Genomic DNA, 25,845 nt, shown 5'->3' on the forward strand with positions numbered 1-25,845 from the left:
TTCCAATGTGTAGCCAAGATTGAGCTTGTGTCTCATAACACCTCCCACATCAGCTATTGTGAGCTGAGTCCAGTTTAAGAAATAAAGCAGCTGTTAAGTTGTTTGAGTTCCTTGTATATTCTGGCTATTAATCCTTTGTCAGATGTATATTTTGCAATATTTTCTCCCACTCTGTTGGTTGTCTTTTCACTCTGTTAATTGTTTGTTTTTCTGTGCAGAAGCTTTTTAGTTTGATATAATCCCATTTGTTTATTTTTCCTTTGGTTGCCTGTGTTTTTGGGGTCATATTCATAAAGTCTGTACCCAATGCTACTTCCTGGAGTGTTTCCCCTATGTTTTCTTTAAGGAGTTTCATTGTTTCAGGATGTATATTTAATTCTTTAATCCATTTTGAGTTGATTTTGGTATATGGTGAGAAGTACAGACTTAGAGAAAATTATACTAAGTGAAATAAGCCAGGCACAGAGAGAGAAATACCACATGTTCTCACTTATTTGTGGGAGCTAATAAAAATAAATAAGTAAATATACAAATGAATGGGGCGGAGGGGGAGAAGACACAACAATCACAACAATTCCTTGAACTTGTTGAGACAAGTGAACAGATGTGATGTTGATGGGGGGAGAAGGGAGGGAGGGAGGAAAAGGAGGAATTGGTAAAGGGATAAGAAAATCAACTACATTGTATATTGATAAATTAAAATAAAAAAAAAAATCTGTGTTGGACACCTAGTAAGTACACGATAAAAATAACTGCAGCCATAAAAGAAAAGAAAAGAAAAGAAATAAGGCAGCAGTCTTCTCACTTCAAACAAACCCAGTTGAATATACAAAAGTAAGGGCAGGATTTGACAATTTTGTCATTCAAGAAAAATTGAAAACAGTTTGGGGGCAATATACAGACAATGGCTTAAAGAAACAGAAACTCTTATAGACTGTGAACAAAAGTATAAGTTCGTACACACACTTCAGATAAATTTATCACCTGTGCACAAGAAATTTATTCAAGAACATTCATTGCAAAATTGTTTCTAATAATAAGTCAATAAGACAGTGAATAAATACATTATGATATATTCATTCAATGAAATAGTAAGCAGCAGTTAAAGTGAATTAAATAAACATCTATATATCAATATAGATAAGTCTTGAAGAAATCTTGATCAAAAATTTTTTATCAGAAGGATACATTTTTGAGCCTAAGGATAAATATGGTAGGGTGTCATGATATAAAGTTAAAATTTTGTGAAATAAAACTATAAATTATTTATGTAAATATGTACATATATACAAATATAGTAAGAAAACTTCGGAATTATAGATATTAGATTCAATTTAGTGGTTCTTTTAGGTGGACAGGAAAGCGTATTCAGAAGACATCAGCGTGCTTGCAAAATATCTTTTATTAAAAAAATCTAAAGCAAATACAGCAAAATGTTAAGATTTGATAAAACTGGATAGCAAACATACAGGTAATTGTTTTGATATTTTCTACAATTTTCAGTAAGTTTGAAATGTCTTGTAATAAAAATTTAAAATTTTTTGTTAAGCTATGTTCCTTAATATTTTTCATTTTTGATTCTTTTTTAAAGTTTTTTTATGTTGACATAGGAAGAACTAATGTGACCACTTTTAATCGAATATCAAACTTTGGCTGCTGCTTTGAATTATGGCTATTCCTATAGGCAGGTATACTTAGATAAAGAACACATAGTAATAAGAGTTTTAAACATTCTATATGTTTTGGACTAAGTTATCAAAGTGGTGAGATCATGGGAAAACCATATTAAGGATAAGATTCATAATACAGCAAATAGTAGTAGTAAAATTGTTATTTTTTCAAATTCTAAAAAATTCAATGGACACAATTTTTTAAAACAAAATAGGAATTAATGTCAAGTGCAAACTATGTACTTTCACTAAAATTCTGGATATGCCAATATAAATTAAAATATTCTGAGTATTAAAATGTCTTCAAAAGAATTTATCAGTCACCATCTTTTCTTAATCCATAAATGTGAATAATTGTTCTTAAAATTTTTCAAATCCACATTTATATAGCCAACAAAAATTATTGAATGCCAACTCTGTACCAGGAACTGTGCAATCCCTATCAAGAGATACCTTTAATTAATTGTATTGACACACAATTATATATTTGATTTTATAAAATAAGCACATTAAAATAATCATAACCATTAATTTCCTTTTTCCCACGAAGAGTTCTAAGTGCTTTCCATGTGTTAACTCATTTAATCCTCAAAACAACCCTATGAGACAGATATTATTATTCCATTTTATAGGTGAGAATAACTGAAGCTCAGAGTAATTAATGCATATTGGCAAGGTTTCATCGTTATTAACTCGTGGTACAAGATTTCAGACATAGGGAATCTTTGCTATTAAACATACATGAACTTGATTATGCCCATCATAACATTGTCTATTTATTTTCTTAATTGCAGGTTTCATTAGCTTTAAATGTCTAGTTTGTCTTCTTAATAAAGTTCTCCACCTCAATTTAAATATATATATTTAACATATATAAAATAAATTATATATACTATTTACATACACACATACATATCATTAAAATAATTAGGATATTTTTAGAGTTGCCTAGGGAGACTCTGAATGTTATATACTAAATTAATGCTGTGAAACAATTAGGGATAATTATCATGAATTTAATTTTGACCAGATACATTCAGAAATAACCTGAACTGATTGGGCATAAATTAGGATGTTCATTTTAATAGATTATCTTAATCTTATTAATGAATTTGCTTCTCCAGTTCTCGCCAGACACAAGGCATGCATTTCCTTTAGGATTAATGGAAGTAAACACACCTCCACCAGCTCTAACTGGCATGTGTAAACACCAACAAAATCCTTTGCAACTTTTTGCTCTTGTATTTCCTGACATGTATAGCTAGCCACACAAAAGCTATTTCTTTAATGGCAATTATTTTACGATTATCATGTTTTGACCATCTTGCGCATGAACCCAACCAGCTGTGTTGCCACTTCACACAACTAAAAACTCTCCGCAGTTCCCCCAGCCATAGTGAAATCTGTGGATTTGTAGGTGGGAGGTGGGCAGAGAAGCAGGGAAATTCTTGAATGGGAGCATAAATTCCGGCTGAGAAAACTGGAGTTCATCCTCCTTTTCTTTCCTTATCTGGTAAAAACACTATATTCTGTTGTGGATTACATTACATTAATAATACTACATTAGGGCAATTAGGTCATATCTAATAATCAATGTTATATGAATAAGGGGGAAAAAGTGAATTCATCAAGATGGGACATGGTGCTTGTTTAAAAAATCTGAAACTTTACCCCCTTGAAGTTGTGACTGATTTCTTTTTTTTTCATTTCTTCTTATTGGCCATTTTGTCATGGGTAGATATGCTTTTAAGGCAGTCAGAAACAAATTTTGAAATTCAGTTATTCTACTCTAAACCAGCAGAAAAAAATAGTTCGCCATTTTCCTTTTTTTTTAATATCAAAAGAAAAACTGAGAAAGAAGAATGGAATGTGATAGCTTCTTTGTATAGAATTATCTAAAACAATGAAGGTATTCTTTTCATTTGGTTTTCCTTTACTGGACTCTCTCTCTTTCTCTCTCTCTCTCTGTATATATATACATGTACACACATATATGTATATGTGTATATATAAATTATATATTAAATTGAAACATATATTTTAAAATTATATATATATATATATTTTAAATTACTCCTCAGAGGTTGTTTAATTTAGAAAGAAGTTCAGAGTATATCCCATTTACTAAACTCTGTTTTTCTGTGCAATGGTGTCTTTATTGCCTGGCACTCTATTTTTCTGTGTTCCCCCTTAGGGCAGAGACTATGGCTGCATTGTCAAGCCTAACTCCAGCAGTTAGCATGGTGTCTGGCACACAGTCTGTGCTAAATAAATGTTTGTTGAAGGGATCCTCAAAACATGCTTGTACTTTTTTGTTTTCCCTTAAAATTTATTGAAATAAAATAAGTTTGGGCCATTATATTGTAAATATGTAACACCTGTGCCTGCCTTACATGGGTTCCAGAGGAAATAGTTTCATATGCTAACGATGGTGTTTAGAAAAAGTCCAGCTAGAAATTGGGCTTCCAGGTATAATGACAGCTAAAACTAGTTATAATCACAGCAAAATCTCATTAATGAGAAAAGAAATCACACTTTGCCCAACAGTGTGAAGGATGAGACCCCTTATATTTACTCATTTCCACTTCTTACTGATCTCATTTCCAGCTTTTTACTAATTATTGAGTTCATGGACCATTCAGGCTCCTTCCTTGCCATTCTCTCACCTTATCTTGACTGAAATTTGGCCTTTCAGAGATTACGGATGGATTGATTAAAGGGTAGAAAGAGAAAATGAAAGGAGAAAAGAAAACCAGATCAATGCAAATTTTTATTAAACAGGATTTCTTTTTTAAAATTTTAGGAATAAAGGATTTTTACATTTTATTATTAAAGAAAAGTTGTTTGGCTTTCTATATAATGTTGTTAAATAATTTGGTATAATTTATTAGCTCAGGCATTCTGTATCTCTTTTTTGTGCAGACAACTGACCATTGGCTATGTGAAATTTATTATACATATTGTTAGCAATAATAATGGCTACTGCTGTTTATTAAGAGCTGATTATGTGCCAGATATCTTGCTTATCACTTTTGATGGATTACTCCATGTATTTCACACACACACTCAAACCTGGGAAGGAGGCTATTACTACTTCTAGTTGGCAGAAGAGAAAATAGTTTTAGAGAAATATCACAGCTTCTAAGTGACAGAGCTGAAATTCAACCCAACTTCTTAAGGACTTCACTCAAGGGCTTTGTAGACTCACTTACAGTACCAGCACCTTGTCATTATAATTTCCTCTTACACTGACAGTTCTCAAAGATATGATAAAAGTGAATTCTAGATGACAGATATAACAAAGCGACTTCTAGATCTTCTAAACAGTAACCTAAGACCTCCCAGACTCTTTCAATCATTATTTACATTTACAAAACATGCTTTTTTCTAAGTTAAATATAATCACTGTCATTCTGATAATTTCTCCCCAATTTCTCTACATGAAAGACAAGGAGATGCTGAATAATGTGATTGATAATGCCTGTTCTAAAAATGACATTATCTCTTTGAAACAAGAACTAATTTTATGTATCAGCTAGAGAGACCTGAATTGTGTCCTGTGATGAGAGAAACAGCCATAGCAAGGAACTCGTAACAGTGTCAAATCTCACTGTTTGCCATAATTTTGTGGCTGCAAAAAAATAAAAAGTTTCTGGGCACTAGAAAGGCTGTGGTGACTAATCCTATTGTTCAAAATATTTAAATATTTATACCTTTAAAAATCAGAAGCAGCCTCTTCTGGTCAACAGCTTGTCATGATTAATAAAGATGTCAAATTTTAATGTCATAGACAAAAACAAATGCTGTACAATTAACAATCTGGGTGGGATTAAAATCCTCATTGCCCTATTGCTGTAGATGGTTCACGATTCGCCATCCCAACTAAATAACACATTTAATTTATAATGCAATAAGAGATGTACAAAAGAATGCTTTTGGCTATGTATTAAAAGATAGCCTCAGTTGACAATGTAATGATGTGACATGTTATGAGCTATATCAGAAAACAGTTTCGTATTATTGGAAACACAGGAGGATGCTTTTTATTTTGTTGCCAATACACTATAGCAAGCACATTATGGCATCTTATGTTGCATAACAATAATTTTGTGGTGCAAAATGTATAAAGGAATGGAAATAGTTTAATAACAGTTTCAGTGAGGGAAAATGACCAGATACCTATTGTCTTTAAGATGAGATACATACCCACTACTGGGCATCCAGATCAGTTAACTCCTTTTGAATAGTGTCTCTAGATGTTTTTAATTGTAAGAGGAGAACTTAATCCATGATTATCTAATGAGAACTTAAATGAATATTAGTGGACAAATTATAAATGAAAACTTTAGTTATGTCTCATTTCAGGGTGATATTTCCTTATTCATCTTTTCTAGGTTTTTAATATATTCTACTGTTCTGTGTCCTAGTGCACACATCTGCTAAAGCTACTTAGAAATGTGTTCAGAACAATCTGCTGTAGGTCTAAATTCAGTAAATAACAAAATGTAGAAAAACAAAAGTTGCAGCCCAAGTTGAAGTGCAGGTGAATGCATACAAAAATGCAAAATTTTAACTCTAGATATAACAGCATAGCTTGACACCAAAAGAGAACCAACTCTACCTTGCATTCTGGACAACCATGACTTGGCTGCATTGATTCCAACAGCGAGAGTGAAGGATACAACAGGAAAGTAGGAAAGACAGGAAGAAAAAAGTTAGGAAAAGAAATTGGGAAGAAAATATGACAGTAATAATTAGAGGCGCTATACCATAACATATATAAGATATGAGGCAGAACATAATCTTAGAACTATAGTGAAAATAAAATCTCAAAGTATAAGAAATCCCAAGGCCTTGGCCACTGTAACAATTAAAAGCAATTTAATGAAAGAGCTAGGAATTGAATAGCAGTAGTACATTAGCTGCCTTTGAGCCAAATCCCACCCGGTAGGGATGTTTTGTTTGACAAATGCATGAGTATAGCTTTAGTGGGGAATTTACTCTCCATTTCACTATAGTTCCCATCATTCCCTGTTCCTCATCCCAGAATGGACTGACATATTCTTGTTCCTTGCCTGTCCTTTCTGGTTATTCAGGTTTCCAACATTCTATTTGAAACATACCCTGTAATAAATAAAAGATAGGTACTCCCATATAGTATAAAAGACGATCCTCAGAATATTATTAGAGAACATAGAAAAAAGTGACAGTGCTTTATTTACACTCATTCATTAGCTAAAGTTAAGTAGATGGAAACCCTTGCTGATGAATTCCCCTTGCCTCATAATATTGTTATTAAATAACACTGAAGTTCTAATGACCCAAATCAAAAGCCGAATGAAGTTATTCGTTCGTCGTTGCTTTTGTTATACTCACTTTAAAAGATGTAGCTAAATTATAGTTACAACTACTACATAAAGATATAAATTAATTAACATAAAATGGGAACTTCCCTTTCCTAGGCTATGTAGCTAGTTGGTAATCTCTTGTTAAACTTACTGAGGGTTTTTCAAAATGTTCAATAAATTAAAACTTGAGCAACCATGCCAACAGTTCTAAATTTCTAAATAAAATTATTGAGAAGGATGAAATTAAAGGCTGTATACTGAATTTGATACAGCACCTGGGAATTTTCAAATTATTATCTGAGTATTATCTACTTTGGTTCTCCTGACGAACTAGAAATTATGGTTCTGTTTACCGTGGCTCTCTCAATATTGACAAAGAATCTGAATCTCAAAAACCTGGTGATCTGCTCATGGTGATATAATTAGTAAGCAGCAGAGTCAAATGCAGTGTATAACTTTAATTTGAATCCTGTTCAAACAAACCAACTATAGTCAGAGGACATATTTGCATGATTTCAATGCTTTTAAATTTGTTGAGGTTTGTTTTATGGCCCAGAAAATAAAATAGTCAATTTTGGTGAATGCTGCATGTGTACTTGAAAAGAAAACGTAATTTGCTATTGATGGGTAGCATGTTCAAAAAAATTTCAATTAGGGCATCAAACCACCTAGGAAAATATGTTGAAGCAACTGGGGAAGTTAAAGTGTTACTTGAAAATTTAAAAAATAATTATGGTCATATATGGTAGTATAATTATTTTAAAATCAGTATTATCTTTCAGAAATATATACTAAAATACTTGCAGGAAGAAAATCACCATGGCTGAGATTTACTTTAAAATAATCTGGATGGAGGGAGTGTATGAGGGTAAAAATGAAACGTGATCAGTGATATCTGTTGAAGGTGAGTGGTGGGTACATGGTGGGTCAGTGTACTGTCCTCCTTATTCTATGTCATGATTGAAAATTTACAAATAAAAAGTAAGATTCAAATGTCACTCCCCAAATTAAAAGAAAATGGAACAAAAAATAAAATCAGATACTTCAAATTACTAATCCAGAATTCTTTTAAGTATACCTCCATTTGTTGATTCTCTATGGTTCCATCATGCTAATTTGGTTAATATAAATTGTTCAGATAAAATATAATAACTTGTAGAGTCCAAATCACTGTTTTGAAACCATTTTTGAACACTGCTTTATGTACCAGAGCACAGCAATTTGCATATATTATGTGAAACATAAACATCTACAAAGAGTACTTACTTTCTTTATATCAACAATGTATCACGCAAAAGATTCAGAGATGTTTTTCATTTATTTTCCAGTGTCAACACTTCAAATATTACTCTTTTTTAAAAATTTCATTTTTAAAGCATTGATTTGGAACGATGTATATAAATAAGGATACTTCAAGATACCATTTAATGAACATCTAACATATTGGATAACACACATCCTATAAAAATAAACAGTAATTTATGTCCTTGAACATTGGTTTCTCAAATAAATTTGGGAATGTAAGCTAACTCTTGAAATCAGCCACAAATAATTCCTTAAATAATTTCATAGTCAATCTGATTAGTTATCACAGGAGTGGTTTCTAGAATCAAAATGCTGTTTCACTCTCATTGAGGCTGGTTTTATTCTGATCACTGTTCTTCTAGAAACCTTTAGGGCTTAATTACAATTTTTAAATTCCACCTTATCTACCTAATACAAATAAATGAATATGACATGTGGAGAAAACTAGGAAAAGATAATAAACTCAGTTAAGGTGGGGCTTTGAAATTAGATAGTGGAAGACACTATTACTATCTTATAGACCATGGGATGAAATACTTAGCAGACATTGCTTCTTTACTTACCCTCGCCCTGGAAGGAGGTACACTTTAACAAAAGGGTCAGAATAACCGTTGTTATCTCGAGGGACAAGGTTTCTTGCTTGAAGAATATGTATTATGAGATTTCCAACATCATAGTTGATTTGAAGCTTTAGGGGACAGCAAAATATTCCGCAAATTTTTTTTAGAACATGTAATACATTTTCATCCAATATTTTACCAGTGTTTTTTTTTTTCTTTTTAAAATCTTATAAGAAGCATCAACCCTCATTTCCATTTTATTTGAAACTAAACAGACCCAGATAATGTGTAACTTAATTGGGTGCTCCCAGGCACATTTTCATTTCTAGTAAACATGCTGTTCTTTCTTTCCATGGTGAAAAGTCCTGGCCTGTCTAAAATTTATTCAGAAGGAAAATTATACAGTGATTGCGAGGTACATTTTTGGACTAAATTGCTACTATTAGGACTATATTTAATGTTGTTAATGTTGATCACCACAATTACCAGGACTTTTAAAATAAATTAACTAATTGTTAAATTTATTATAAAATATCATTTTGCCTTTTACCAAATAATTAACAGTGGATGGAATCATTATTTAAAGATAAAGCTGTCAATATTGAAATGTAGGAATATAAGAATACATAGATTTTACCTCTTCCTACATTACAGTATCTGATGTTAAACCTGTAGCTTTTCTTTCTATGCCATGCCTGCTTTCCTAATAAAGTGAGAGATTAGGATAATAAAATCTTGTTGTTTAATTTTTAGAAGCTGAAGAAGTAAGAAGAGGCATTGCCTCACAGATGTTTATTGGCTGTTACCCAGTTGTCACTGAATAGTAAAAGATTTACAATTTAAACAAATATTTGAAAATTTTTTTTCAAAAATTTTCAGAATTCAAAATAATAGAGTTGAATAATTTTTCTCTTTCACAATTGAAAGATTCTTTTGGCATCATTTAGAATAAGCCCTCATTATGTTTGATATTGTTTTTATCAACTAATAGAAAGGGAGGAATCTATATTTCAAATGCTAACACTTTTCTTTTGTAATCCATACAAAACATTTTTATATTGATAATAGGATAACTTAGATGAGTCAAACTTTCATTTAAAATGCCGTTTAAAATAAATCTTCACTTTATCATAATTTTGATCTGGTTATTTTGCTTCCTGGAAAAAAGTGAATTGTCAATTGCCTGTCAATCCAGAAAAACCCAGAGTCTCTCTGACAATCACAAAAGCCATGTGAAAAATCAAAGTACCGTAAAGGAAGAAGAGAAGTAGGTAGTTTAGAATTATGTGCGATAATGCAGTACTATGGGCTATAATGGGGTACTGAATATAGAATATGAAATAATCTGCAATTAACCTCATGGAAATGTAGAACAGCTTCCAAATTTTTAGTTAAGAAGAAATATTTCCCCATTCTCTTCTTTATTTTCCCAGCTTAGAGTTCACTTTTAACTTGATGAAGCACCAAAACTATTTTTTATCAAAATGAAAACTTGCAGGCTAAGAAAGAAGGTGCTTTTCAAAATTTGCTCTGTAAGCCTTAGAGAACACCTAGAATTGCTCAGGGATCAATTCCTGGAAAGAATAGGGTGCCCCCAGCAATCCTCAACCACAGCAGCTTCAGCATTGGCAGATTCATAGTTTAGGTGTCTACATAGGTTTCATTTGGAATAAAGTTTTGCTAAAAGAAAAAAACAAAAACAAAACACTAATAAATAATTGAAATCACTGCCTTAAGAAAATATCCTGAGACTTAAGAAGAAATATTGCTAGGGTAAATTTCAACTGCAGAATTAAATATTACTGCTCGAGGGAAACAAAAATAAAATAAGAACAAACAAAAACAACAATAACAAACTAAAAAGAAAGACAGCAATACTACTCAAAGGACAAGAACTTAAAAAGAGTTGGTGAGGGGAGAAGGATATTAAGAATTAAAAATTCTAGCATTTCCTTTGCTGCTTGTGAAATGAAAAAAGATAAAGTCTGGTGAAAAACAGGCTTCCTAGAAGTGGGACACAGCAGAGAGATAGCAAGATCTGGAGTACATAAGTAATCGGGCTCAATCCCACACATTTCCTTGTGATAAAGTGCCCACATTTTACACTTTTTCTCCGTTTCCACACTCACACACCACTTTTGCTTTCATTAGTGTGTGCTTAGATAATCACTCAACTTATTTCTTTGTCTTCATGTCCCCTCCTTATATTTCTTGTAGGCTCCTGCAATATGATATTTTACTACATATTCTTTTCAATTAGGCCATTTTTTACTCCAAAATATTTAGCAATCACACTATATTACATAGTGATTAACGTCCTTATGCTTGTGTTCAATGTTCTTAATTTAGTCTCAGCTTACCTCTTAAAGCTGGTCTTGTCATTCCATTACTCCTGACAGCAAATCCCTTTCCTGGTACCATTTCTTCCTCCAGGAATGCATTCCTTTTTCTATGCTTATCCTCAAATTAGTTCAAATCTCTGTATCTTTTGTGAAGTCTTCTGTGAAAATGTCCTCTAGGATGTCTTGGAAATAGAGCTAAGACTATCTCTTTCCCTTATCTGAAACTTACTGTCTTCAAATAATTATTATTTTGTATTGTGTTAAATCTTCTTATGTGACCTTTCTTATCTGCCCTAAATTACTTTTTTGGTATCACCAAAAGCACAGTTTTTCTAATATTTTTTCTATGACCCAAATTAAGAACTACATTTTATGTTACAATACAATACACAAATACAGAAACACATGCACAGAGAACATAAAAAAGAGACTGATCTGTACTATTTTTATTCTAATTTCCTGACCAAAATTCCTTAAACTGATTTTCTAAATAATAAAGTGGTTATGATCCACAGCATGAAAAACACTTCTCTGTAAGAGTTGTCCAGCAATTATTTAGCAATTCTTGATCAAAAGAAGAAAAAAGGACAGCACTAGACTAATAAAACTCTTAAAGAGGGAACTTCAAATTTCAATGAGAATCTGCGATGTTTGAAACACATTCAACAAGCATAAAGTAAGGTATAATAGTTATTGACACTGCTAAGGTGTAAGTCAGATTTCAAACTGTAGAATTCCATAGCTATGACTAGGTTTCCTAAAACATATATTTGTATTAATATACTGTTCTATAAAATTGTTATTTTTCCTTTACAGTTATGTGTGTGTTATAGAATGAGATCCTAATAGTGTTCATGATTTCAATAGATGAGTAGCAAAAATAGTAAGAAAAAATGAAATAGTGATGACTTTTTAAAACTTCATACCTGTATTTCCCCCGTAATTGGATGAGAGACGACCTTTGTTGCATCAGTAGGCTGCAATATTAAAGAACATATATTACATTAATAGATATACTCTTCATAAAATTTACCATTTCACTTCCTTCTGAAATTAATTTCTAATTGGTCAGAGCACAGTGCCTAGAAAATATATTTCATTCATTTGGCTGCTTCAGAATAATGGTGTCTACTTATAGTTCTCAATACATGTTTAATTTTATAGATACACAAATCTGTTTTTTACTTTGGTAAGCCTGTTTTGAAGCTGTAAATTTATACCAGCTGTATTTTTAACTACTTAATAAATGAACACTTTTGGTTTGAGGTACTTAATTTAAACATTTAAAGGTTTAAAGATCTATACAACAATGAAAAAGACATTGTTTTTATACGAAAACTTCCCAGGAGCACAGACGTTATAAAAGTCCTTTTGCTGTATTTCTTTGTGGATGCTCAGTACCTCCCTGCTCTCTTTCAGAGTGAAGCACCAAGCAATCCCTTCCTATAAGTTCACATTCCTTAATTAAAATACTATCCCATCCCATAGAAATTATAATTTCTTTAATAAATTCTTTATATCAGTAAAGCCATAAAAATAATGAAAGTGATTTAGTAAACTAAATCATACTGATTAATAAATAACTGCTTGCTGCCTTATTACATTTCTATGAAATATTTGTACTAAAAGAGATATGATGTCCCTGGCCTCAAATCTATAATAGAATTGCAGGCACTGTGGCATCAATGCAGAGGAGATAGTACTAAAATGACAGCTACCTTGACCTGCGACAAATAAAGCCCTGTCTCCCCACATGCATGTAATACTGGACTGGTTTTAATAATTAAATGAAAAAAGAAAGATTCATAATATTCATTTTGATACACAAGGGTACTTAAAAAATTCATGGAAAGATTTGTATTATCTTTCAACTCTATTTTTCAACAAACTTTTTGGAGTATCTTTGTAATTATTCTGCTACTCTTTTCCTTATATTTTTTATTCTAGAAATAAGAGCAGTCAAAAGAAGATAGTTTTCTTCCAAGTCTTGTTCTGTGAAATAACTAAAGAATAAAATTAATGTAATTATTGGTAAAGTTATGTGAGTAAGGGTTAAATTTTCCAAGCCACATATCCCTTATTACTTCAGCTATTTTTTTTTAAGAAACAGTGCCACTTATTAATACTGAAACTGTGCCCTGGTTTCAAAAAATAAACTGTTTGCTAGTAACTGAACAATTATATTTATTTAATAGTAATCTTACTGCTTAAATTTCAAGTAAAGCAATCTAAATGTAGAGAAAAAAAGGATCACACAAGTTCCTGAAACTATATTTATATATATATATATATATATATATATATTCCCCCCAGCTTTATTAAGGCGCAATTCATATATTAAAAACTGAATGTAATCAATAGACACAATCTAGTGAGTTTGGACATATGCATGCATTTGTGTTACCATCAACACAGTCAAGGTAATAAATATATCCATCACCTCCCACAGTTCCCTGTATCTGTCTCTTTGTGTGTGTGTGTGTTTTTCAATTGACAGATAAAATTACATGTATTTATCCCGTACAATATGTTTTGAAGTATGTATACATTGCGGAATGGTTACTATTTATATCTTGATTCAAGATTGGGAGTTTCCTCAAACCAGATATTCTTTCATTTTAATGCATGAAAGTTGGGGAATAACTGAAAGAAGTCAAAAATAAGACCAGGAAAAAAAGCGCAGTGGTTATTGGTAAGTTACTTCGCTTTGATTTCTTTTTGAGAGTTGTCGCTCATTTGACATATGATCATGCAAACATACCTAGATTTAATGCAGAAGATAAACTTATTTTCTGGGGTGCTGCTGCAAACACAGTGGGATATTTTAAATTATGGAGGGTAAAAAAACAACATCTGTTGGACACGGTGCACATTACCAGTTTGAAGTAGTTACATTTGGAGATTAGAGCCAATTACTCCTACTTTCCTTTCAATCATGTCTTATCTTTGTAAGGGTGGTTTCTGTTGATCTCTGTGATAAAAAATGTACTTCAAGAAAACCAGTGAGATTAGTGGTGTTGAACAGGTAATGAGAGTATCAGTACCCAATTCGATGCCATCATTTGAGAAGATGGACCAGCACCCACCAGGGGTGCATATCCCACTCCTATGTACACGGTTTTGCTCTTCAGGGTTTCACTTACCTGCGGTCAATCGTGGTCTGAAAATATTAAATAAAAAATTCTGGAAATAATTCCTAATTTTTAAATTGTGCACTATTGTGAGTAGCGTGATTAAATTTCTAGCCGTCCCACTCTGTCGTGCCATCTACGGGAATCCTCCCTTTTTCCAGCACATCCAGGCTGGCAGCAATATCTTCCTGTTAATCACTTAGTGGTCCTCTGGGTTATCAGCTTGACTGTCGCAGTATTGCAGTGCTTGTGTTCAAGTTACCCTTATTTTTTTTAAAAGAGAACTCAAACTTCAAGAGTAGTGATGCTGGCCTATTGTTTTAATTGTTGTATTTTATTATTAGTTACTGTTAATCTCTTACTGTGCCTATCATAAGTGTGTATGTACAGTAAAAATGCGGTATATATAGGGTTTGGTACTACATGCAGTTTCAGGTATCCTCTGGGGGTCTTGGAATATATCACCCCGGGGATAATGGGAGACTCCTTTAATTACAGTTATTAATAATAAGATAAAAGGAATGTATTTTTATTTCTTTTTATGTGTATTACTTTTTCCAGTGGTTACTAAGATGTTAGGATATAAATATTTATTAAATCGTTTGGATCTAACTACTTAATCAATGGAACTGTCTTAGGTATTTCTTTGGGCCTACGGATGCCATAAAAAAATTACTGAAACAAGGGTGCTATGTCCAGCAAAGTTTGGGAAACCAAGAGCCTATTTCATAAGAACATGTAAAACTAATAGGTGCTTTAGTTAAATTATTTATTTATACCATGACTTGGAAGAAATTATTCAACATTTAAAGATAAAATGAAGAAAGATAGATCAAAATTTCAGAGACAAACTGCTTCAGGAAGAAAAATAAAAATTTTGAGGACAAAAATTTGTTGAATTCTGTTAAACAAATTAATAATTTAAAGAAGTCTTATATTTTTATATATGCATTTTATTATCAAGTCAAGGTGATTAGAATTCTGTTAATTCAATATTGTACACTTGCATTCAGAAAAATCTTATAATTTGAAACCTAAAATAAAAATGGAAAATGGTATGGAGTTTCCTCAAACAATTACAGATAGATGTACTATATGACCCAGCTATTCCATGCTGGTAATATACCCAGAGGAATGGAAATCATCATGTTGAAGGGATATCTATACTCCCATGTTTATTGCAGCACTATTTACAATAACCAAGAGTTGGAACCAGCCCAAATGCCCATCACTGGATGAGTGGAAAATGTGGTATATCTACACAATGGAATACTACTCTGCTATATATTAAAAAAAGAAATACCACCATTCAAAGCAACATGGATGGACTTAGAGAAAATTATATCAAGTGAAATAAGCCAGGTACAGAAAGAGAAATACCGCATGTTCTCACTTATTTGTGGGAGCTAAAATTAAATAAGTAAATATACAAACAAACGGGGGTGGGGGGAAGAAGATACAATGATCACAACAATTCCTTGAACTTGCTAAGACAAGTGAACAGATACGATGTTATGGGGGAGGGAGGGAGAAAGGGAGGGAGAAAAAGAAGGAACCGGTGAAGGGACACAAAATCAAATACAGTACATATTGATAAATTAAAATAAAAATAAATAAATAAAAAATAATATATAGTGAATAAAGGAGAGCATTCTGTGTACCTGCAGAAGTGGCTCCACCAAGAACTGCTTTTATCCTAATGTACTTCAAAGGCCTTGATGGTTCCCAGGTGAATGTTACACGTGAAAGAGTGATACCATCCAAATAATTACTACCAAACAGATTTAACCTAGGAAAAACTAACCTTACCTGCTGAAGATAGGTTAAATAATAGGGAAAGGATATTTGATTACTCCATGGCGATCTGTTTACTTGCATCTAAGAATCAGGTATGACTCAATTAATCCAACCACTGTGTATGGGCTTCAGTTGAATTTAGTATTATTTCATTAGGGTAAAGGATCCTAAAAAGGTGAAGACACTAAGTACACTAGCTGTGTAAATCAAAATTTTAAAAGAGTTTACTTTTCTTCTACATGAACATATACCTAATATAGATTAGTGTATCTTAGAATAAGAGCCACATTCTTTTGCAGTTTTGGCATCTCAGGGACACTTTTTCTTGGGGAAGGGAAGTTCTTTAGCTTTGTCTAGAGAAAATTATTAGTAGATCTGAACGCTCAAAGTTTCTAGGATTTCAGTATTCTTTGTACAATTTTGGAATCAAAGGTCTAAGATGATAGGGTCTTCATATCTGCTTTTGGGATTCATCATGATGTTCTTTGACAGTTAACATTATAAGATCAATACAGAATGCATGAATATAGAATGAATCAGAACACAGATATGCAGAGTTACCTTATGAGCCAGACTGGCTCTCAAGCCTGTAAGACTTGATTGCAATGTGTTGGAATGTGAAAACTGTGTTAGAACATACCAGAGGTTAGTTAGCCCTGAGAAAGCATAGGAGATGCAAAGTCATTGAGCAAAAGTTGGCAGTCAGTTGGCGTCTGTGATGGTAATTTCTCAGAGTATAACAATAAATGGCATTTTAGTAATCTTGAGATATTTCTCAGGACTGGTATAGAAATAGAACATGGGAAGTTTGGTGACTCAAATGTTTAATGGCATAAAGTTAAGAAAACTTGTCTCCCAGTTTGAATAAACTCTTTGTCACGGGCTCTTCAGATCAAAAGACCAGAGCGAGACTCATCTGGCCTTCTCTGTTTATTTGGCACTCCTATACCTATATCTAGCTTCTTTCATTTAATTTTATTTGTGGATTATATTTGCCTTTATTTTACTCATCCACTTTCCTAAAACAGCTCAGAAAAAGTACAAAATGTATAAAAGAGGTTAATTTTGAGTACTGATAGGAAAGATTCTAATTCAGGACCCTCCCACCCCGTAAGTATTTAAATGATATAAAATAGTTGTGATGAGAGTTCCCTGAAGAAATCATTGCCATTCTCTTGACTGTCCTGGAAAAGAGAAAAGAATAGTATTCTAAGAAGAAATGAAAGGGCAACGTAAAGTGTGCAGGATAACCGTTGGGGGTCCAAGAGGAGGAATATGACACTTGGTCTCATGTTTTCCTTATACAGTTTGATTCAGCATATCCAGCTCTTTTCATTCAATTGCCATTGGTTTTGAGTTTTTATTGGGTTGGTAGCTGTGCTGGGAAAATTCTGGGGATTTAAGAGGAACCTTGAAGATCATCTAGGACAGCAATTTTCAGACTTTTTCACTAGATACTTCAAATGATCTAGGAGAATAAGCTAGTAGTTGACTGGTTTATGGGCATGTCCCAAAGTGGCTCAGTGCAAACTTAAAATATTTTGGTCTCAACTTTACTTTAAATATCATGGGCAATTTATAGTCTTATCAATAATTGTGTGGTGGTATGTATTATAAAGCATTTTCTGTCCTTCGTTATGCTGTGCTTAGTTCTTGAAAATATACTGAATTAAAAAAAAAGAAAGAAAAAAAGAAACCTAAAATAAAAATATTTTGAGATTTCCAGAGCATCAATTAAAATAATTTAAAATATGTATAAATATAACTCTGCATAATCTGTCATTTAAACATTTATTTAAATGATTTAGATTCATATTTTACCTAAATTTACTGAGAAGTAGTCACTGAGAGTATTATTAATGAATTAATAATTTCTTATGAATAATCATTCAAAATGTCTAAGATGTGTTCTAAACATCTAAATATATAATTATGCTAATTTTAATTAATTTTTTTAGTTTTAGTATATTCTATTACATTAACGAGTTTTAAAATTTAATATTTAGTTAATCTCATACCTAATGAATGAAACGAAAGAAGTTAAAACTATAATTCTCTAACTTATGTGAGGGATTTATGATATATTTTAACACATGTTACTTGAGTCAGGGATATGCAAGCTTCAGACCATTACTCAATGTTTTTATACTATCTCAATATAAATGTTTTTAACATTGCAGGTTTGGAAAATAAATAAAAGAAAATATTGCCTTTTATGCACACTACATGTTGATGGGTCAAAACAGCTCACTAAACTTATTTATTTATTTATGTATTTATGCACTCAGCAAAAATGTTTCAAGAAATTCTGTATCTGGTAAATGTTAAAGATAAATAAATTTTAAAAAGATAAATAGGGAACAGGTAATAGTTCCTCTCTTCAAGAGTGTTAGCATCTACTGACTCTAATTTTTCAATTAAGAATGAACATCTATTACATATATATATCTCAAAAAAATCAGATTTGATTAGTGTTACTACCAATAGAGAATTAATGCCAAATAGAATAAATGTATTGTGAGCCACACAGATAATTTTAAATATCCTAGCAGTGACATTGAAAATGTGAAATTAAGCCAGTGAAATTAATTTCAATAACATATTTTATTTAACACAGTTCATCCAAGGTATTATCAATTCACCATGAAATCAATACAAAAATTACAACGAGATATTTTCCATTCTTTTATTTATACCAGGTCCTTGAAACTTAACATGTAGTTCACATATATAGCAGATCTCACATTTCAAGTGCTCAATTGCCACATGTGACTAGCAGCTACTCTAATGAACAGTGCAGTCTGTAACTTTATATTTTAGCAAAAATACTGTAAAACTACACAGGGCCACATTCTTGGTATAGAAAAGAATTACTGCATATCATAAAACTTGTCAATATCATTTTCTTAATGTTTGTGCCACTATACCTGTTTTCATCTTCTAACTGTTGCCCTAAAAGTTAACACATCACAATAAATCAAATATTGTACTCCTGTAATATTATGGAGACTCACAAGTGACCACTGTTGTTTTAATTCCATAAATACTTATCTTGTTCCTGTTCTGTGTAGGCCAATCTACTAAGTATTTAGGGGCTATAGAGAAAATAAGAAATGGTTCTTGGCTCTTAAGGAGCTTGCACCCAATTGGGAGGGTAAAACAAAGAACAAGTAACTACAATCAATATATAAATTGTTTTTAGAGATGTATAAAGCATCAGGCACTTAGAAGGAGGGAGGAAAAGGAGGGAGGAGTAAGGAGGGAGGAAAAAAATAGAGAGAGATAAGTTCGGACTTCAGGGAAGACTAGAATGTGCAAAGACTTCATAAAGGAAGGCTTCCTGTTCTTATTTTACTTTTGCTTAAAGTCCATCACTGGCTTTTCCTTACCTGCTGATTATAGGGTAAAAGGCAAACACAGCATAAAATGTTCTCCAATTTCCAATCTTCTAGGCTTCTACTTAATTTCTTTTTCCTCTTCTCTTTTGTACACCCATGTCCTAGGCATGCAATTTTCTGTTTCTAAGATATTTTTCCTGCTGTACTCTCTGCCTAGAATATTTTCCTCTTTTTCCCCTTTACCAAAATTGGTTCTTTAATTAAAGCCATTTATGACAAACCATTGCCAATATCATCCTGAACAGGAACAAGACAAGGATGCCCACTCTTACCTCTCCTCTTTAACACAATATTGGAGGTACTTGTTAGAGCAGTCAGGCAAGATAAACAAATAAAGGGCATCAAGAATGGAAAGGATGAGGTCAAACTGTCCTTTTTTGCTGACGACATGATCTTATATATAGTAAAACCTATAGACTCTACCAAAAAACTCTTAAAGCTGATTAACAATTTCAGTAATGTTGTGGTATACAAAATCAACACACCAAAATCAATAGCATTTTTATACGCCAATAACAAACTAGCAGAAAATGAAATCAAGAAAGCAAGCCCATTTATAATAGTCACCAAAAAAATAAAATACTTAGGCATCAATTTAGCCAAGGAGGTGAAGGATCTCTACAATGAGAACTGCAAAACACTACTGAAAGAAATTAAAGAGCACACAAAAAAGTGGAAAGACATACCACACTCTTAGACGGGAAGAATTAACATCACGAAAATGTCCATTCTACCCAAAGCAATCTACAAATTCAATGCAATCCCCACCAAAATACCAATGATATTCTTCACAGAAATAGAAAAAGCAATCCAAACATTCATATGGAACAACAAAAGATCCCGAATAGCCAAAGAAATCCTAAGCAAAAAAATAAATAAATAAAATAAAGCTGGAAGCATAACACTACCCAACTTCAAATTATATTGCAAAGCTGTTGTAACCAAAACAGCATAAATGAAAACAGACACTCAGATCAATGGAACAGAATAGAAAACCTGGAAATCAACCCACATACTTACAGCCAACTGATCTTTGACAAGGGCAGCAAGAACATACATTGGGGAAAAGACAGCCTCTTCAGTAAGTGGTGCTGGGAAAATTGGACATCCATACGCAGAAAAATGAAACTGAACCTGTACCTCTCACCATATACCAAAATCAACTCAAAATAGATTAAAGACTAAAACATAAAGAAAATATAGGGGAAACACTCCAGGTAATAGGACTGGGCAAAAGCTTTATGAATAAGACCCAGAAGCACAAGCAACAAAATAAAAAATAAATAAATGGGATTATATCAAACTTGAGTTTCTTCACAGCAAAGTAAAGCAATCAACAGAGCAGAAAGACAACCTATGGAATGGGAGAAAATATTTGCAAACTATACATCCAACAAGGGATTAATATCCAGAATATACAAAGAACTCAATTATACAGAAAAAACAAATAATCCAATTAAAAAATGGGCAAAGGAGATGAATCGACATTTTTTTCAAAGGAAGACATACAAGTGGCCAACAGGTATATGAAAAAATGCTCAGCATCACTAGTCATCAGGGAAATGCAAGTCAAAACCACATTGAGATATCATCTCACCTCAGTTAGACTGGCCATTATTAAAAAGACCTAGAATAACAAATGCTGATGAGGATGCGGGGAAAGGGGAATTATTCTACATTGTAGGTGGGACTGTCAATTAGCATAGCCATTATGGAAAACAATATGGAGGTTTGTCAGACAACTACAGATAGACCTACCATATGATCCAGATAGACCTACCATATGATCATATGGTAGGTGTATATCTAAAGCAGTGGAAATCATCACATTGAATGGATTCCTGCACTCCCATGTTCACTGTAGCTCTATTTACAATAGCCAAACTATGGAACCAAGCTAAGTGTCCATCAACAGATCACTGGATAAAGAAAATGTGGTATATATACCAATGAAATACTATTCAGCCATGAAAAAGAATGAAATTCTGACATTTGCAACAACATGGATGAGTCTGGAGAATATTATGTTAAGTGAAATAAGCCAGACATAGAAACAGAAATACCACATGTTCTCAGTCATAACTGGCTGCTAGGGAGAAAGGAAGGGAGCGAGTGATGGAGGTGGGGAGGGAAGAAGAGAAGAAGAAAGGAATGAAGGAAAGAAAAAAAGAAAAGACCAAAATAATATGTTGAACTTTGAGAAGTAGAGAACAAACCTAAGGATACTAGAGATGGTGGGGGATGGAGGGAGGGGGTTTGGGAAGTGATAGGTTGGGTAAGGGGTACAAAGAAATATCATGATTTGTAAGAATTAATATGCTAATAATAAATTAAAAAATTAATAAGTAAATAAATATAGTTAGAAAAAAAAATCAGCTTTCCTAGCCCCACTTTCTCAGGTGCCCTCACTCTACTTCTTAATGATTTCCAGTATCGAGTCTTCACGTGATATCACGTCTTTACATATCATTCAGGATCTGTAATTAAATTAGCACTTCTCAAACTTTATTTATTTATTTATTTATTTATTTATTTATTATTATTATTATTATTTTACATTCTAAGATGTTGTTGTGGAGCAGCTGGGGGGAGGGGGACAGGGGAAGGAGAAAGGAGTAGGGTGGGAGAAGGAGGAAGGAGGGAAGGCATGGTTGAAGCCTGTGGCACCCCCCTCAATTCTTGCAGGGGAGACTAGGGGGCTTACAGTGGTGGCTTGGTCTTTGCAGGGCTGTATGCATTTGTCAGGGAGGTGTGGCTGAAGCTCTTGGACCCCCACCACCCTGGCTCAGGAGCCTGGGGCACTTTCTGCAGTGGCTTGGTGGTTGTCATTGGGCTGGTTGCAGGTGTCGGGGGGAATGGCTGAGGCCCCCAGCCCTCCCTGCTCCCAGACTTGGGAGCCCAAGGGACTTCTGGTCCTTCTAGGTTGTACAGGTATTCTTTGGTGGTGTTAGATCTTTATTAGTTAATATCAAACTTTGTCTCTGATAAGTGGTTATTTTGTTTTTTTCTTTCAGTTTTGTGTTGCATTATTAGCTGTTCTCACCATTTAAACTCTGCACTGGAACTAATTTGTTTTCCATTGCTTACTTCTATAATGGGGGAACTTCCTGTGGGGACTGGCACTTGAGCCCTGTAGTTGAGTTAAATCGTTGCTTTGCTGCTGATTCCCTGGGGAAGGCTTTTTGTGCAGCTCAGGTTTTAATGATTGACTTCCAGGTCTTGTGAAGTTTGATATACCTGGATTGTGTGGAAACACTGGTCTGGGCCTGAGACTTTTCAGCAAACTGCACCCCCTGCAGATCTCTATTCCTGATGGGTCTCCACTGAGTGGTCCTGCACTGATGGGGGGGCAGATCAGCTGCCCATTCTGTGCCCCAGTGTTCCCCTGGTGGCCTGTCACCCCCACCACCCATACTCCAAACACTTCTCGTGGGACAGGCCATGTGCCTGTCTCTTGCGATGACTCACCAGCCTCTGAGAGGCTCCTTTTGTTGTGGATCCTCACTGCTATGTGGGTTCATGGGAACCCTGTAAAGTGGTTGCTGGCCTGAGGGCCACCAAGGCCCTCTTCTCCACTGCCGCATCCAAGAAACTTCATCCAGAGGGCACAGCTGTGGTTTTTGCCAGCTCTTGCTCCGTGTGCTCACCAGCTGCAGCTGGGAAGCAGCTGAGACTCAAAATGGTGGGAGCGATCCTTTCTTTCTTTCATCATGTTTTCTCTTGCCTCCATGCACTCTGTAGTTCTCTTCTCCTCTTCCCCTGAGCGCTAGTGGCCTCAGATTGGTTGTTGTTGCTTTTTAATAGTTGTAAAGTGGCTGATTTGTGAGAGAGAGTGACACTGGAGAATGTCTATTCCAATATCTTGACTGGAAGCCCACTTCTCAAACTTTAAAGGGCATTGTACTCACTTGGAGAAATTATTAAAACCCAGGTTGCTGGGCTCCATCCCCACAATTTCCAATTTAGTAGGCCAAGAGTGGGTTAAGAATTTGGATTTCTAACAAGTTGCTGGTTGATACTGATGCTGTTGGACTGGGAGCATACTTTAAAAACCACTAGTCTACATGATATGCTGGGATGGGATTTTTCAATCTTTGTATCTTGGGTAACAAGCATGACTTCTAAAATTGAGGTGGCATCCAAAAATGTCTGTAGAAAGAAGGCATGAGTTGGAAACCCTATGAAATAGAGTATTCATTGCAAGACTATTAGTAAAGATCTGACTACATCACTCTTCCTGTAATAATCTCCCAAGGAAAACCATTCTACTAGGCCTTTTTAGATTGAGTAAGAAAGAGCCCCTAGCAGAGGTGGTGCAGAGGACATTCCAGGCAGTAGGAATCCCTCTTTAATAGGAGAGTGACACAACCAGATCATATGTCAGATAACTGATAGTTGGAGGGAAGTTTAAGAGAAAGGAAGAGAGATATATGAGTGGAGTTCCCAGTAGTGAGTGCGGTAACATTGCAAGAAATAATGCTTGGCTAAAGGAAAGTGGCAAGTTAAGAGAGGACAGAAAATTACTAGAGACTTATTAGAAAACTTGGATTCACAGGATTATGATTCAACAACTAATTAAATAGTATGAAGAAAGAGAAACAAAGAGGCAATAGTGCTATGAAATTTATGCTTAATCCCCTGGGAGGATTGTGAGTGACATCACTTGCTGAAATCAAGAATATCAGGATGACAGATTTGTAAGGTAATTATAATGCACGTGGTTTGGAAACTTTGCTGTGCAGAGTTTGTCATGCCTCTAGGTTTTCCAGGTGAAGATCTTGAGAAAAAAATTAGAAATATCAGTCTACAATAAATCAGGAGCTAAAAATAAAATTAGAAATAATAAGCATATAAATGATATTTGAAGGCACACAGTGGCTGAGATTGACCAAAAAAGGAGAGACTAAGAGTGAAATAAAAAGAAACAGGACCTGTGTCATATAGCTAATATGGGGAAAATAAAAAACCCTTTAAAATCCAAGGTCTTTAAGTTTTGTATTTGAGGTTAAGTTCTCTATTGGATTTTATTTTGTGCCCCTCTCCTTATCATAGTACTTAACAAGTAGTGATTAAACAACTACTAAATATATGAAAAATCAAAGAACATGAAAAATATAAGCATCTATTCAACACAGTGTTAGAAATCCTAGCCAGAGCAATTAGGAAAGAGAAAACAAGACATTCGAATTAGAAAAAAGGAAGTCAAATTTTCCCTGTTTGCAAATGATATGTTTTTATATGTAGAAAACTCCAAAGATTCTACTAAAAAACTGTTACAACTAATAAATAACTTCATAAAGTTACACAATACAACATCAACATGAAAAAAACAGTAGCATTTCTATACACTAACAACAAACTGTCTGAAAAAGAAAATACAAAAAAATACCATTTACAACAGCTACAAAAAAATAGTCAGGAACAAATTTAATCAAGAAGATGAAAGCCTTGTCTGCTGAAAACTATAAAACATTGATGAAAGAAACTGAAGAAGACACAAATAAATGTAAAGATATCATGTGTTCATAGATTGGAAGAATTAATACTGTTAAAATGTCCATAATACCCAAAGCAATCTACAAATTCAATGCAATCCCTACCTAAATTCCAATGACATTTTTCATAGAAATGGAAAAAACAATCCTAAATTCATATGGAATCACAAAAACTCTTAATAGCCAAAGCAATCATGAACAAAATGAATAAAGCCAGAGGCATCACACTACATGATTTCAAAATCAAAGCTTAAATGACAAAGCTACAATAATCAAAACAGCATGATACTGGCTTAAAAGCAGTTACATAAACTACTTGAACAGAATAGTGAGCCCAGAAATAAATCCATACATTTATGGTCAATTGATTCTTGACAAAGGTGCCAGGAAAACAAATGGAAAAACTTCAGTCTCTTCAATAAATGGTGCTAGAAAACTGGACATCTACATGCAGAAGAATAATATTAGACCCTTATTTCATACCATACATAAAAATCAACTCAAAGTAGATTAAATAATTAAACATAAGACCTAAATCTTAAAACTGCTATAAAAATACATATGGGAAGAGCTCTATAACATTGGTCTGGGCAAAGATTTTTTTACATATAACCCCCAAAGCACAGACAACACAAGCAAGTATAAATAAATGGGACTATATGAAACTAAAAAGTTTTTGGACAGCCAAGGAAGCTATCAGCAGACTGAAGAGACAACCCCCAAAACTGGGTAAAATGTTTGCAAACCATACGTTTGATAAGGGATAAATATGCAAAATATCTAAAGAACTCAACACAGC

At 33.5% G+C, this 25,845-nt stretch overlaps 1 protein-coding gene across 1 annotated transcript in view; it reads right to left on the reverse strand.

Annotated features, from left to right (window-relative positions):
* PCLO (piccolo presynaptic cytomatrix protein) overlaps positions 1-25,845 on the reverse strand; it is a 413,878-nt gene that overhangs the window by 85,804 nt on the left and 302,229 nt on the right. The window contains exons 14-16 of the mRNA XM_063099452.1: positions 12,152-12,202; positions 8,887-9,011; positions 6,292-6,318 (exon numbers count right to left, since the gene is read on the reverse strand). Coding sequence (XP_062955522.1) covers positions 6,292-6,318; positions 8,887-9,011; positions 12,152-12,202 — 203 coding nt within the window. The remainder of the gene's footprint in view (positions 1-6,291; positions 6,319-8,886; positions 9,012-12,151; positions 12,203-25,845) is intronic.

The sequence above is a fragment of the Cynocephalus volans genome, chromosome 6 (assembly GCF_027409185.1).
Source record: "Cynocephalus volans isolate mCynVol1 chromosome 6, mCynVol1.pri, whole genome shotgun sequence".
NCBI lineage: Eukaryota > Metazoa > Chordata > Mammalia > Dermoptera > Cynocephalidae > Cynocephalus > Cynocephalus volans.